Raw genomic sequence first — 16,954 nt, 5'->3', positions numbered from 1 at the left:
AACATACGTTTAATGTAATGTATATACATTTTATAGACGCACACGTGTCAAAATAGACGTGTATTCATGTCATAAGACCGTATCTCCCATCTTTTAATTACATTTCTACTATATTAGTCACTCCTAGAACGATCCATCCGGATGCCACTTGGACTCCAGCGATGGTAGAGTTTGGTATAATTACACCGTATAATAAATAAATAAGACGAAGAAGTCAAACGAGGCTCGACGACGGTCGGCATGGCACGTGCACCTGAACCGTTTGAGCTTGGTCCAATTTATTTCTGACCAAGTTTATTTCAAGAAACAAGCACACCGTACAAACATTGTGCGACGACGTCAGTTCGCGCGACAACCGACACGACGTCCTATCTATACAACGGTGTGTACCTTATACATATATATATATTAAGTAGGAAAAACAAAAAAAAAAAGAGGAAGTCTATATTTAAACATGTCGACGTGCGACGACGTTCAAATCGACTTGCAGTCAAGCGTGTTTGAGATTACAGTGTGGCGGTCGTCGCAGAGATGTCAAATCCAAAATTATAAATACAGTACTTAAAAGCGCTCAATATTTTCGATGTTTTTGCCGGCCGACAACTTGGGACGTTCATTTGCTCTAAATGGTCGCACGCGTTTGTGTCGACTGTCGTTACAAAAGGAACGCGCGTTCGAAGAACCGTTTTTTAGAATTCCCTTTAGAATTTGCATAACAAAATACAAAACTGTTCGGCCTAATAGCCGCGCGTTATTGTGCCTAATAATAATAATAATAACAACGTGTTACCTAAATGAGGTGCGCATTTGTCGGTGTGCACGCCGAGTGTTTAGCACATGTACGTCTGCATATGCGTCGCGTCTCGCCTTGGCCTTCGCTATTAATAAATTAAAACAAAATGGTATCGACTACTGGTACACCACACACACAACTAAAAAACACCGCAAATTATACATATTACACGCAGTCGTTCATGGGCTAAACTAAAAACAAAAAAAATAACATATTGACGATATTGGATTTTCGAAAGAAAATGAAATCATGATTTTGTTTTTTGACCGACGCTGGTTTTGTGACGCAATAAAAATTTTAAAAAACAGTATTCAAAATAGGTAAACATAAAAAACGCCGCTGTACAACCTGTATAGACTTGACCGCGAAAAAAAATTATGTTAAAATTGTTTTTTCTGTGTCAATCGGATTTGGATTAGATTTTGGTACATTACCTCCGTACTTAACACTACAAAACGAATATTCGTTTATAAATGAATAAATAATTTTTAGGTAGGGCGGCTGTCTTCAACAAATCACTGCGGATTGTCATAGTTTTTGTTATGCATATTGTAATAATTAGAAGAACGACCAAGGTTTTTAACAGTCCTCGCCGATCGTACTCAATTAACCCGCCTTGAAATTGTATAATAGAAAGAACTCACGACGGTGTGTATCGTATTAGTTGCGATTGTCCAATGCAATTTGTAAATACCCATAATAAAATTAAATACATCAAGTAAATTAATTTAAAAAAAAATTAAGTTCTAGCATACTGCTAGACTCGGAATAGCAGTTAATAAAGTAAATATTCAACTTTTGGTGCGCAATTTGAGTTTATATTTTAGTTACCTGCCATTTTGAGCGTACCGAGTGCAAACGTCACTGTAATAGATTTTCGGTCTTAAACACCGTGACACTTTTTACCAGTTCACTCTATCACATAAAACCTGTTCCGGGTTAAAATGGATTACTTTTTACATACTTAGCATACACTTTTTTTTTTAATTACAAGAAAACTATTTTCTGATGGATCGAAGTGTTAAAAGTAATGAAATATTATTTAATGGTAGTCTATTTGTTTTTCAACATAGAACCAAATTTTGATGTAAGCCCCAGTTGTCATCATTAACTACCGATTATGGTTGTTAACATAAAAAAGATATATATATGTATATATATATATATATATATATATTATATAAAAGGCTGTACGTATATATCCGCGTCTGGTATTCAACAAATTAAATCTTAAGTAACATAATACGTCTTGCTTTAATTAAAAGCGGTACCGTATATAACTTTGAACTTTAAGTAATATTCGATGGTTTCTTTGAGACTTAATTCGCTCACGCGTTCATGTTTACACTTGACGCTTACTACTATCTATTACTATCGGGTATTTTGATCTTGTGGAAATTCAGAATACGATATTATGTGATAGTATATAATATATTTATAATATTACTCACACATCTATTTGTCGTTCGTTTAACGGCCCTATTTCACAAGTTTGCGAGGAATGTACCGGCCCGACAACATAATTTCTAATTACACGATATCTCATGAGCAAGATAATATTAAAATTATACACAATAGGAATATTGTGACTGTTCGTCATCAGTGAAACACGGTATGTTTATAGAACAATTATTATTATTGACTGTCGTTCGGAAAAAACAAATAAATCATTAAAATGTATCACATTCAAACGGATTGTTGGGTATCGCACTTGTACTTGTATCTAAACAGATACAAGAATAATAAATAATCATAACCATAATTGTTTGAAATAAATAGTCTAATGGTTTATGTTTTTCGATCGGTATTCGGATGGTATAATTGCGAAAAGAGTAGATTACCGCAGCCGATAATAGAAGAGGGTTTTTTTAGTTTGACCCGCAAACGTCACTTTTGATTTTTGCTTACATAACAGATTACAAACGAACATGATATTGGTTAGGTTTGCTGCACATAGGCGCATGTGACTAAATAATTAATATATTAGTATAGGCTTTAAGAGCGCTATGAACCGTCTAACCACTATGAACGTCGGACACCAAATACATTTTTTATCAACGCATATTCGCATTAATGTTTTTTTTTACCGCGAGCAAATGTAAATATAATTTATTTTGTTCTGTGATAAAAGCCGTTTGGTTTTTTTTTTTAATTTTCATATTTAATCAAAATAATACTTTTTTTTATAATATTTATTATCTTTTTATAATAATAAAAAGATGTATAATTATTAAGGTGACAAATGTCAAAACTCCAATCGTCTGTGAAACATTGATAAACGTTGAAACTTCATTTGTGTCGGATAAAGAAGACTTGACGAGGAAAAAATATCTATGATAATTATTATATGCTAAACTAAACGCCTGTGTACGGCAAAAAATCATTTTGTACCCAAACGACGGCCAAAACACATACTGGGCGTTCGACTCTGGCGGTAATAATGATGTTTTACAATAATTTCGGGGTGTATATTATAATAATGGTAATAATACAATATTAAATATTCGTTTTGTCCTTATATTTCCATTACCGTGGCGTCGCGACAATCGCACGTCTCGAAGCGAGTGAATAATGTAATACATTATGTACTTTGTAAGGTATTAAACGAGCAAATAATAACGCCGAGGGGTTGTTGGCGGTGGCAGCACGTGGGCAAATCTATAGTAATGACACGGTAGGTACCCAAGGTATGAAGTATAGTACACGTCGAGTGACTGCGACAAGTACGGACAACACAAAACGATTAGAAAAGCCTATTCAGAGTGTTCGCCCTGTCGAGGCAAAACGGTATACGCCGACGAATGCTACTGGTGCTGTTTGTGTATGCTTACAGTAACATAATACAAGCTCTAACGTTTTAATCATTTAAAGTGTGTGCGCGTGCAGAGAGACCGTATCGGAGTGGCGCACGGGGACATGCGAGTGTTTTGAAAGTTCTTTAATGTCGACTCCGCCGGGTATAGGGTTACTTGCGTGTTTACGGCCAGGTGCCATAACTCTCTGCTGTAAGTATATCATTTCGAGAAAAAAATATATATAAGGAAAACCGGGAATTCGACACACCTCGTTGCGTCTTCGCCACCGCCGACCCCGCCGGCCATGTACCCAGTCCGCCGAAAATCACTTCCAACGAATTACATTATGTTTCCCTCGGGTCCCTTTTCCCGAATACTGCGGACCCTGTGCCGCTAAATCAGTTTTTCCCACAATAAACGACTCTGCAACGACCGCCTCGTCACTTTTTCAGATGAAAGGTTAAAAATATAATAATGAAACACCGACAAATTATTACTGATCATTCGTTCCGTGCGAGTAATTTTATATTCATACCCGACGGATATTGCACAGTCAAATGAGTGCTTAAGCACCCACTATAACTTACAGATTTATGAGGGTGGTGGTCTATATTTATTAGATTACAGTGGTTTAGCACCACTTGAAAAATTCTACATGGCCACTGAAACTCCGACCGAGACGGGTATTTATTAAAATTTGAATTGTCTTAAAGTAAATGCAGCGTTAGTTAGAACTTAAAAGTCGACTGGTGTTTTAAATACTATTTTTTTTTTTTTTTTTTTTGATACATTTAATGAGGCTTCAAGGGGGAATGAGCGAGAATGGTTGACGTTTTATTGATCGAGAGAGGTTTAAAGTCGAATGTAAACAAAATAACTATTATAATATGGCGACGTAGCTCGATCCGATCCTTTTTGTATGGGGCTACTTTGATTCGCAATTTATTTGTTTTCATTAAACTCTTGTTTGTATACTAGCAATCAATCAACCTAACAAGAAGATTAGGAGTGTAACCGTTCACTGTAACCACTAGAGTTAGAATTTTCATACAAAAATAACGTTATATTTAGTCATATAAATTCTTATTTTATATACAACTTGTAAATGTGTATCCGAATTGGATATGTATGTAAACTATACAATATCAAAATTGAAAAATAGTATATACTCATCTCAATCAGAGTTTCTTGGACACCGGAAAAATAATTCCGGGTATTACAATTGAACGTTCAAATATTATGGTAATAAAAAATAAAAGGGTTCGCGAGGTAGAACGTAGAGAAGAATTGGCCGTTCCGACGTTGCATTCGTCACATCAAATATACCGAACTTAGATACTAAAGGGGATGATATATAAGAAACTGTATTAGTATTCTGAAAACGGAACGAACACGAAAGGTTTTTATAAACGAATTTGAGCGAAATAAATCGTGAGTAAAATTCGTTGCCGGCGAATCCAACAGGTTCGACACAAATTCTACTATTCGTTAAAAGAATGAATAATACTTTTTTGTTACTAAACGTTTTGTCGCACTCGGGATAAGATTTTCATGGTGGCAAATTTAAGAGCAGAAACCAACTCGGACATGATTTGTCAGCGCCTTGTGCTGTTGTATTTTTTATTATAAATCTAAAAAAAAACAGGTATTTTAAAGTTTGGAAAATAATGAGCTATCAAAAGGAATTCGTTTTCACTTGTTATGTACAAACTTAACAGAGAGTATTATAGGTATGTGTGCACTCTCTGTCACCGCGTTTCCCGGGGTTTTTGTGTCCGAATGTGTTTGCCGTTACCGTGGTTACTCGTCCAAGTGAAAGACTCGCGCCGAAGGGTAGTATAACTGTACGGTATGAAGTTTAGCGCAGAAGAATAAGGCAAGCGACCGGGAAGCTCCAAATGGGGGGGGGGGGGAGAGAAGAAGAATAGGGAGGAGAAGGAAGGGGTGACGTCCATTTTATCGGTCTGGCCGCCACCGACGCCCGGGTGTTTACGACCGAAACGAGACTGCATTTTTAAAACCCCCCCGGCGGTTATTAAACGAAAACCCAATGCGTTCTTATTGCCGGTGTACACCCTTAAACCGAATACAGCTTACTTGGGTAAATAATAAATGCGGGAGTGTGCATTTTTGAGATTTCTCGAAGAAACTTTTTTTTCACTACGATATGATGATAGTGGCTAAGCTGAATTTTGGAAAAATAGCCTAGCCGCACTATGTACACCGTTTCCGAGTAATACGGTTAGGGTTAGGATATGAAATTATTCAGGGTGTTAATGTGATCCACTCGTTTTCTCGGAGAACAGTTGCAATTTTTTATTTATATTTTATTTTGAAAATGCCTTTGTGTAAATGTTATTTTACAATAATATAAAAATACCATATCAGATTCTGAAACTTAAATAATAACGTACATATTTTAATACCACTTTAAATTAGGAACAGTTTTAGGAAAAGGTTGACTCGTTGATAACCATTCTTGAATGATCACTTTTAAACTTAAAAATGTTAAATAGGAGGAGGGCTAGATTGTGTTAATTTAACTTCGTTCAGTTAAAATAACTGAACATTTAAAACTATTTAATAATAAAAAAAAATAAGTGTTATTAATTATTGTTGATTGTCGATTAAATCGAAAACCATTCGATAAAATAACTATTGGTATTTTTCATTTCGCTAATACTACTGTTTCCCTTTTTGATAATATTTTATGTTGAAATTATTGCTAGCGTAGCCAGTAGACACTTATAGGATAAAAGCCCTATTACGCTTATTGTTATTATTATATTTTTTTTAATTAACGTACTTGCATTCCCCCCGTGATGCTTAAACTTACTCAAACTCCAATTACCCGGTCGTGTCGGTTTCAATTTGCGCACTTGCTTATATGTATGATATGTGTGTATATAATTTATTATTCTTCCCCAAATACCTAACCGTCCAATGTTGTTATATAACACCGCATAAGCCGGTAATCGTATTATGGTCTTCGAAATTCGCATCATACACAATGTACATTATAATATCAAATTGGGATGCACGCAAATAACGGCAATCCTTTTTCTTGGTAAACATATTAGCGCCGCAGTAGCGAACCGACGGAAATCATAGTACTATTGGAAAATACGGAATTCAAAGGGTATTTTATTTATATAATAAAACGTTTTGCCACAACTTGCACAACATCGTTCAATTATACTTTGAAAAGTTTTTTTATTAACAGACCAACGTACAGGACAATGCGGATGACTTTGCTAGCAATATTGTACTAGGAACTTTGGCGCTTGCGGTAAATAAGAAGAATTCATTAATTTCGGTTTGGTTTTATTGCGGCTGATAATGTAGAATAACGAAATATATATATATATATATATATACATCGGTTTCGCTATACTATTCTTCGCTATATATTCTTTAGCAAAGTCCGTTAAACTATCGGCCGAGGATCACCGAAATAAATTGTGAAAAAAGAATAAGATATACCCGGCTCGCAGAAAAGTCATACGCTTTATAGTTTAATTAGTTTTGTTTTTTTTCAAAGAAAAAAAACCGGAACACAACCTAAATTTGTTTTCGCCGCCGTGCAGAGATCAAATTCGTACATAGTTGCTGTACGAGAAAGTTGTGCCCGGAAAAAGTCGAAAACTATTATCTGTACTTTGGGTCAACGGACAATCTCAAAGTGTAGAAAAACTTTGGGCAAACGTTGAAGTTTTCCGTAAAATACATAATATTAAGTATGATTATATTTGTTCTATATATGATAAATAAAATAATTATACAATGTATAAGCCATTGACAACTCTATGGTGCTGCAAGTAAGTTTAATAAACTCTTGGTATTTTCCAAATGGACTTCTTTTGAAACATTATTGTTAACGTATATATGCTTTTAACCAACCAATTAAGCTTTTATTTCGGAAAATTTTGATTAGTCGATAATCAGTTACAAACATTTTTACTTTTAGAGTTATTTAATGACTAGGCGGGAGTGGAAGTGCAGTGTAGTATTTTTTTTATCAGCTGCACCCTATGCTCAACCGCTCCTCCCTTATTTAGCCTACACAAAACGCTGATAACTCTGAAAGTTTTGATTACAACCGGTTATCAACAATTTATTATTTAGTTTTTTCTTGATTTAAAAAGGTTGATAACCATATAGAGTTATTGATAACCCCTAGTTAGTTCCTTTAGTTATTTGCGAGAAGAAAGGAATGTTACTCGGTGTTTAAGTTTCTCCCTATTTTATTTTTCCAGAAAAAATGCAACCCCGGTGTCACTGGTAGATTTCTAGCAAACGCGTGCCCGTCATCTCGCCGTGCATGTGTATTAACAATAACAATTATCATTGCACCTATACTCGAATAATAATAGAATGAAAAAAAATATAAAAATACGAATACGCGGCATGTATGCATATTTCGAATAATAGCATATAGTAAAAACTTGTTTCGGTTGAATAGTCTCTGGTGTAAGTAATAAAGCGGGTGAAATGAACAGAGAACTGCAGCGGCATGGTTAAATCCGGTTTAAGGGGGTGCAACACCGGCGGCGGCGGCCGCACCGAAGGGGGAAGCAGCATATGACGTGTGTACATGTTGTATAAATACGAAACGGAACGTGCAACTGTGAATGATTGTTACGTACAAAAATAAAACTCGGGGTTAGTGTTCCCCGGTTCGTTCTAATTTGGCATGGCCCGTGAGCAGCAGGGGCAGTTGGTTTCGTGTCAATGACCTCGCACACGGCTTAAGCATAAAAAAAATATATATACATTTATACACACATACACACACATATACTCCACCCCGACCCAGTGTGCCTAACTGCTACACACACACACACACACACACACACGAGACCAACAGGATAACCATATGTTACGGTGGTCCCTCCACAGCCGTCGTTTGGGTTTTTTTAGACTAGGTGAAAAAAACGTATGTTGTACACGTTTTCGTATATACACCGGTATGATATACATACATACATACATACATACATATCAACATATTATTAATATCATTATTATATACATTAACACGATGCGTGTGTGTGTTTGTTTGTACGCGGAGTAAAAAAAAAAAACACTACACCTTATACATTAATGCAAATATAAAAAGCCGTATCATAGTATGATAATTATTGTACACCGGTAGTAGTAGGTAGTTTTGTGCAACAGCAATATTGGTGTAATTTATAATGCGCAATCGATGATTGGTTCATAGCGGCCGCGGCGGTCGTTAACCTCCCCCGGGAGATGGGCTAAAAGCCTCTGAAATGTAGGTGCTATAATATAATGCTGTGTTACAGGGCGCCGACTGGTGTGGAAATTGTCAGATTTTACACGAACGGCCATTAGGGCATGTGTCCGAGTTCCTATTGATGGGCCGAACCCGTTTTAATTTTATCAATCGATTGTTTTTGTTTTAGCGCGATACATTGAAAACATAACAATATCGATTCCAAGTATAGATGATACTTTAATCCAAAAAAGTGTATCAAGTACCACATGTGTCGTCAAATAATCGATAGACGTATAAATATATTAGGTATGAATTGATCAAGTTGATAAACCAGCTATAAAAATTAAATTAGTAATCCCATTAGTAATATTATAATATTTAACAATATCGTATTACTAAATAATTTTAATAAAGTGCATAAATGTCAGGAAAAATAAATTGTATTGACTTGCATGTACCGTACCAATGTGTGGAAAATGTTGTAATGATACACGTATCAAGTATAATTATTTAAGTATCTTGTATCCGTATCGGGTGCAAGCGAAGAGTTGTGTTCAATTTTAATGTGACTTCTCAAATAAATTTTATGTTTGTTTAGCCAGCCTTAAATCATGAGCGATAGAGATATAAATAAATTATGCCGTCCAAGCACATTCAAGGAGGGTAGAGCATAAACTTAGTTATAGTAAACGAGCCAAATGTGTGAATGCCTATGCTCCTATACTTGAGTCTCTAAGATATTGCTTATATGACTTACCTGGTTGTAAATTGCCACGAGGTTTTGCTCCCAAAATGGCCAAGTTCACGTTGGCTTTTCGGCCGTCGATGATCGGGTTGGGTTCTTTGCATGCCCTCTCGGCTGCCGGTCGGTCGCCCATAATCACCTGAAAGCCAAAAACAAAGTTCATTCCTTAGAACAATATTGTTTGTAACGTGATATCATATTGGATAAAATCGCACACGTGGTTGCCGTTCAGCAACCATTGTTTTATGTACAATATACCCCGGTGCAAGCTAAGTATGTACTTGAGGTTATAAACCTAAGTTTTTAATGTACCATATAGTATATATGCCAGCACGTAAACAACTATATGATGTACTCTTGGGGCGGGTAGACGCTTTTACGACGGTCTAATCCCAGCAAACTACCCTTATGGTTATGGTATCTATTTATTGGGTATTAATAAAACGCGAATAGGTCGCCTTTCCCTGAGGCTCTTCAATGTTTATCGTGCATATATTATTGTATTAGGTAATAATCGAAGGGACACTGTCAACAATTTGTCTATTTGCAGCAAACGTTAGCAATTCTTCCGCCACCGAAAGTACACGACAGTGTCGATCTTAGATGTATGATCAGCATCACAAATATTCCGTTCAATTTTTCTAATAGTCAACGTCACAAACTTTCGAATCAAAGGTATTGGACCATTGAATGGACACTAAAAACTAATCTGAGTGGGGAAGTCATTCTCTGACGGCACTTGCATATACCGACATGTATGCGTGTGTCCAGTGTTATTTGCAATTGCGATTGAGGCCGAGTAAATGAAAAAGACCTATACAATTAATGGAAACAAATGTTGGGGCACGAGAGGGGAGAGACCGGGCGCAATTTTGGACCGGAAAGACGATTTGTCCACACCACCGACCGCGGCTAATTTAAAGACTAGAAATTCTGTAAGTACATGCAATGGGTCCGGTACAAAAAAAACGTTGGCCTGCATAGTTTCCCCTGTTTAAACGACAGTCGGATCCGGATCTTGCGTTTTGCCAGCACACACGTGGGTTTCGTCCGCTTTTTATACATATTATTATGTAAAACACAGTAGGTACGAAAATTAAGTAATATAAAGAACAAACGAATCGCTAATTACACGGCCGTGAGACGATTAATAACAATTAACGAGAAGCGGTTTTAAAGTACAAGTACATTGCACCGTCGGACGGAAGGGGGAAAAATCGCGCTTTTTACACCCTATATGGGGTCTAAACTCTTTTCACTTTAATTACTACAATTCTCTGGACCGCAGAATACACACGTTCGTTTGTTGTTACTCGAGTGCTTCCGAACAACAGTTATCGGTAATAATAAAATCCGTTCATTGTCGGCCTTCCCCTCACCCAGTTAAATAGTAAGTACTGAACGGTGAATTCTGCAATACGGTGTCCAAATTCACAGTGGGAGTTATCTGCAAATATTTTTTGTAGACTACCAAAATTATAAATATAAACCACCAACTCTGCACGGAACTTGAATTGATATTGGATGCATGAGCATCTTCTCAATTGTAGGGCACTCGTCACTGGAAATTAAAAACTAAACCCATTGTCTGTAAATTCCTTGAATAATTGGTTTACACAGAAAAATGTAAATGTCACAAAGCTCATTATGAACTATGCAGACAAAGAAAGCTTGGTAACCAAATGACAGTCTAAGGTCAGGTAACGGTCAACCCCAGATGAATATTCGGTAAAGATACATATACTCTATACTTTTATATATAATACATACATATATAAGTAGATAATGACGGCTTTATTCATTTGTGGTGTATAATATGAATATTAAAATAGCAAGTAGCCAATGACTTAAATCAGAACAGTCGAATTTAACACAGCCTTAATGATGTATAAATTTGCGGATTTTTTTTTTTTACTTTAAGGCATTAGACAGATCAATTATCGGGTATATTTTATTGTTATTATGAATTTGAGTAAATGTCAAGTTTTTAATTGGTTAAAAGTCTAAGTAAAATAAAAATATCATGCAAAAAGAAACAGTTTATAATTCTTTGTTGAAAAGTTTGCAAATTTCACTTATCTTTTTTTGTAAATTAAAGATTCTCTGGAAAAGAAAAGTTCTTGGTTGGGTATTGCAATACTTAGGCATACGGATGGACTATTTTTCTCACGCCACTAAACTGACAAACTGGTGTTAGAATCAAAGTCTAATATTAACCGACTGGAAGCCTCTTCTAACTTAACAGATTCTGTATCATCTCGAGAGACTCGCTGACCGTTTTCCAGCGCAAATGATTGGGCGCACGTGGAACAGCTGATCTTAGGTAAAAAAAAAAATCGCCAGACGTGACTAGGTTTCGGTATACGTGCCAGCAAACGATAATAGTGCTGTTTGTGTATAAATTATGCATAATATATTAGGTGTATTGTGTATGCTCGGGCAGAGCAAAGGTGTTACGGTTGACAAACGCGTTACGGCGCGGCGAGGAAAAATTGAGTTGGAGACGTCGTTATTGTTTTTGAATACAGCCCTATCAGTCGGGCCTAGACGTTGAGTATATTATCATTCTGATGATACCGAACACTGATAACGGCTGCGGGGTTTGTCATAAGCAATGCCCACCAGGGAGTTATTGTAATATTATTATGAATATTGTAACGACAGTATATATGTTTTCAAAGGAACTGGCGTCACAAACCGTGTGTTCTTTGCGGCCTAACCGAGACCTAACCGTCGCCGCGTACACATTATTATAATATATACATACGGGTACGGAGGATAAACGGCACACACATGTGTAAACGGAATGTACACAATATGTCCCAGAACGACTGTGGCGATATTATACAAAATAATAATACATCTAGTGTACGTGGAAGTAAAAAATAAAAACTCGGCTAGATATTTTGGGGGAAAACCCCTTATCTTTTCTATCGTACTTTAAATGAAAATTCGTTTTTATACAAGTTGACTTTAGTAATCGTCCGGAGACGTTTGTAAGAGGAAATCCGGGTTTTCGTCCCTTCTTAGACGTGCGCAAAGTAGGAAATATCCGGGTATCTAATCGAATTCAAAGGACTTGAACGAGCAAATCGGGGCAAAATTTGTTCGTTGTTTTTATTATCGTTCCACAATCTGAACGACGAAAGAAGTCTTGTTGGACACTTGGTATATTCATTGTACAGTAAAATTTTCTGTCAGTCGAACATCTGTCCGGACATCAGATATGCGAATCATACGTTTTAATAATATATACTCACAAATCCGTATCCTCTGCTCTTGCCGGACTGCCTGTCCGTGATGACTACGGCTTCTTCGATGTCGCCGTAAACGGCGAAGTGGTCTCGCAGCGATTTGTCCGTCGTGTGGTACGGTAAGCCGCCGACAAACAGCTTGGTCCACGTGGTGTCCTTCTGTTGACTACCGGTGCCGGTGCCGTTGTTGCCGCCGCCGGTGCCCGGTACTGCCGTCAAGCTGGCCAGGCTGCCGACCAGGCCTTCGGCCGTACCCAACAAGCTAGTGTCCGGATTAGTCATGGAGCCGGACATCAACATGATAATAATATTGTGATTATTGTTTTACTCTTGGCGACGAGACGAGAACTAGGACAAAAACTCCCGGTGACAATTTCGGACAAACGAAAAAAATATATTTATTTCAGTGACGGTAAACGAACGACAATAATAATTTTAATAATTGATATTTGTTGAAACGAAAAAACGATCACAAACGAAATGATTAATACAAAATTATACTATGCGTTGAAAATACGACTAGCACCTGAACATTGTTGTGTGTTTCGTTAATAATTTTGGTTCGCTTTGTTTGTTTTCGACTAGTGTTCGTCACCGCACTGAGAGAACAGAACCGACGTTAGACAGAAGGGATCCCCGCAACGTCACTGACTGTGCGTCGCCATCGCAGTCGTTGTCGGTGTCGGTCGTCCACGAAACTCGGCGGGGCCCGTCGTCTATATTTAGTACGCGTACGAGGCCTGGTTCGGTTCCCCTCGGCGTGTGCAGCTGTTCCGGCGGTGGTGGCGTTGCAAGCGGCGCGGGCCGTCGACTCCACCTCTTCCTCCTCCTCCTCCACCCCTCCGGCCACGGCAAGCTATCCCCCACTGCTGTAGCCGCCGTCGATCACACTCGGGGGCCCCCGGGAGAGCGGCCGTGTGGCGTGTGCGCGTGTCTGACAGGCCCCGACGTGTGCGATATGCGCGCGCGTGCGTGCCGCGACGGCCCGTTCTGCACCCCCACGCCGCATATCGTCCAGGGAGTGGCGCAGGACACCACGCGTTTACCGGCCATATCAGCTACCCTTCGTTCCGCCGTAACGTTTCCGTTGTCCGTTGTATACCCAAAGCTGGGCAACAGCGGTGGCGGCGGTGTAGATTAATGTTTTGGTCGGTTTTGAAACGGTTCGGCATCGCGCTCGCAAAAACTGTTTGCAAACCCCCTTGTACACACAGCCGTCTACGCGGGTGCACGCCGTCGGCACCTCCGCCGTGTGCCCAACGGCCGAAAGGATTAACGCATCGAAGGATTTCGATAAATAAATAATTAGCGACCATATATGATAATAATTGGCGAGCCGCTCGTGATGGACGTTATTAAATATACAACATTATACCGTCGAGACGTCAACGGAGTGGCAGCGGTGAGGCGGTGGCGCAGGACGGAGGTGGTGGTGGTTTCCGGTGGTGACGACCCGTCACCGCCGCTGCAACAAACTGCACACCGACCGCCGCCGTACTTTTTACGTGTCAACAACAAACTGTTTTGCGCCTCCGACAGCGCGTCACACACATGTACTCGTATATAACATATATAGGGTTTTAAAATTGTCATATATTATATTTTAGTGAACTTAAATGACAAAAAAAGTTTGGAAAAGAACTTGGAATTGTTATAAAATCACCATATTTTTACAGTAAAAAGAGGAGAACTTTATCTGACGTCGTGTCACACTAAACAATTTTTGGAGCGAAACAGTACTTTTGTACTTAATACGAATACTTCGAAGTCGATAATAAACGCAGAGACAAATCTTATAAATCGTTTGTAAGATGATAAGATAGATTAACTACATTTTGTTGCAAACAGATTTAAAAAAAAAAACAGTACATCAATTAATAATAGTTAATTAGGCTCGGTTTTTGTTCTTATTTATCGTTTTACTAATAATTTTTTCTGCAATAAGCTTCTGACCAACCAAAGTAAAACTTAGTGTTCCAAACGCGGTTTATTATATTATTATTACTGTTGCAGAGTGTAGATCTACTCAGGATTTTTTAACACTTAACCCATTTAATCAAACTTCACCAACTTTGAAATAAGTTAAACTTTTTTCGTTTTGTTGTGTATTTTTGTAAATAAAAAAAAATCTTATTTTGTCCAGTTTTTTGGATTATAAAATTTAAATAGTATTTTATGACGCATATAATACATTTATAGAGATACTACTGAGCATTGGACGTATCTTAAGATCAGTCCAATATAGGTAATTTGATAAATTTTTTTCATAATTTTTAGTTTTAGTCAATATATAATATAACGTAGCATTTTTCTCATAAAACAATAATTGAATAATAAAACTTTTTATTTGATTTAGTAAACTGTAAACAATGAAATATTGAATTTATTAACTACTGTGCACTCGTGGTGGCGATTAAACAGTCAACCGCTGAATAATAATAAATAAATTGAAAACGATAAATCGTTCTAGTGCGTGCCATCTACGCCGCCACTGGTGTTCGATGATTAATAATTACAAAATACCTCATAGTAATAATTATTACCATTATCGAAGTGCGCGAGTACCACAGCGGGTCGTTACTTTATGCTAACAAACGACAATTATAATTGTTTTTATGGGAAACCACCGGTTTTGACAGTAAAATATATGTATCAAGTCTCGTCGTGACTAACAGACGCTCCAAATTAAAAATAATAATAATAAATGCCGATTAAAAAAGTACATTTGTGCGTTGCAGCATATGGGAACTATTATTATAAATGAACTAGGAGGCAACGAAAAAAAACTGGTTTAATTGCCGCTGGAAAGGGTAAAAAAAAAAAAAAAATACTTATACATTCTGAATCAAACCACGCGGTCATCGGCCCGACTTCCTCAACATTTTTTGACATTTTTTTTATAATCCTCTAATTGGTCTAATATAAGACCTCCATTTTTTTGACATTTTTATCACTCATATAGACCCCAAAAATAAAAGTTTTTTATATTATTTTTGTTTAATTTCAGTTTTTTTATCTAAGCAAATTAAATAAAACATGTCTTGGTAAAATTTGATATTTTTCATATTTTGTGAGTAAAAAGTGAAAAATTTGCCTAACGAATAAATTTAAAATGAAATTATACATGTTTTTTTTTAGATTTTGAAAAAAATATATAAATAAATCTCGGTTCATTACCGTTTTTAGGCTAAAGGATTTGACTTGAGTCTCTGATTTAATGATAAAAATTTCAGAAGTTTAAAACTGGTCGAAATCCATTTTTCGTGAAAAATAACATAAGAAACCTCTATTTTTGGGGTAAATATAACTGATACAAATTTCAAAAAAATGAAGGTCTTATATTAGACCAATAGAAGTTTAAATATACACATTTATTTATCAGGAGATAAAAAAAACGTTGATCGAGAAGGCTTAATTAAATGTCCAGGCTTAAACTATTTAAACACTTGATTAAAAAACCATAATTCCGCATCGAAAGTATTGTAATTAAATTAAAGTTAAGTTAATGTATTAGAAATACAATAACAGCACAGTAACTTTACAAGTTTAAAAAAATGAACATTATAATATACAATATTATACATCTTATGGTGGAGAATTAATAATATCTAAAAAATGTTCTTCTTCTTCTTCAAAAAAAACAATAAATCTTAAAACAAATAATATTATCCACACGTCGGTCGGATTTACTCTTCGAACCGTTTTTTTTCCACCGACATGTGGCTAGACGGTACGTCGATGATTATAAGACTTACTTTTTTTCAGGTCACTTTTTATCAACTTATATTATTATTATTAGGTATTCGTATTCGTTAAATTTTCGCGTAACACAATATTGTGTCTTACGGTTTCACACGATATTTATTTAACAGCCAGCACGATAGCTGTTGTAGGATAATATGTAACTTTGTGTCAATTTTGGTTTTTTAAAATGACCAATAAGTATTACACGTTGAGGCAGAATATGGTATTTCTGGGTGGTTTCATTATTTGGCTATGATTGCTATTGATTGCTGTCATTAAAATGGATTTTCCCAAAAGTTACACATAAACTTGTGCCACCCTATCACAGAATTATGGTCGTTGTCAGACATATAGTAACAGAAGCTTGTAAGATGTCATACA

General features: G+C 36.6%; 1 protein-coding gene across 2 annotated transcripts in view; it reads right to left on the bottom strand.

Annotated features, from left to right (window-relative positions):
• The window catches only part of LOC126833068 (RNA-binding protein 24-like), a 36,351-nt gene extending 22,747 nt beyond the window's left edge, over positions 1-13,604 (bottom strand). The window contains exons 1-2 of one of the 2 annotated variants that reach the window (XM_050564200.1): positions 12,836-13,604; positions 9,588-9,714 (exon numbers count right to left, since the gene is read on the bottom strand). In XM_050564200.1, coding sequence (XP_050420157.1) covers positions 9,588-9,714; positions 12,836-13,129 — 421 coding nt within the window. In that variant the 5' untranslated portion in view covers positions 13,130-13,604. The remainder of the gene's footprint in view (positions 1-9,587; positions 9,715-12,835) is intronic. The other variant, XM_050564210.1, reaches the window with a different exon arrangement.
• Between the last annotated feature and the right edge of the window lie 3,350 nt (positions 13,605-16,954).

Source organism: Adelges cooleyi, unplaced genomic scaffold, assembly GCF_023614345.1.
Source record: "Adelges cooleyi isolate 19-005CV unplaced genomic scaffold, UGA_ACOO_1.1 ACOO_flye_CR_arks_rails_tigmint_CR_PRNA_1, whole genome shotgun sequence".
Classification (NCBI taxonomy): domain Eukaryota; kingdom Metazoa; phylum Arthropoda; class Insecta; order Hemiptera; family Adelgidae; genus Adelges; species Adelges cooleyi.
This window is presented reverse-complemented; position numbering and strand designations above follow the sequence as displayed.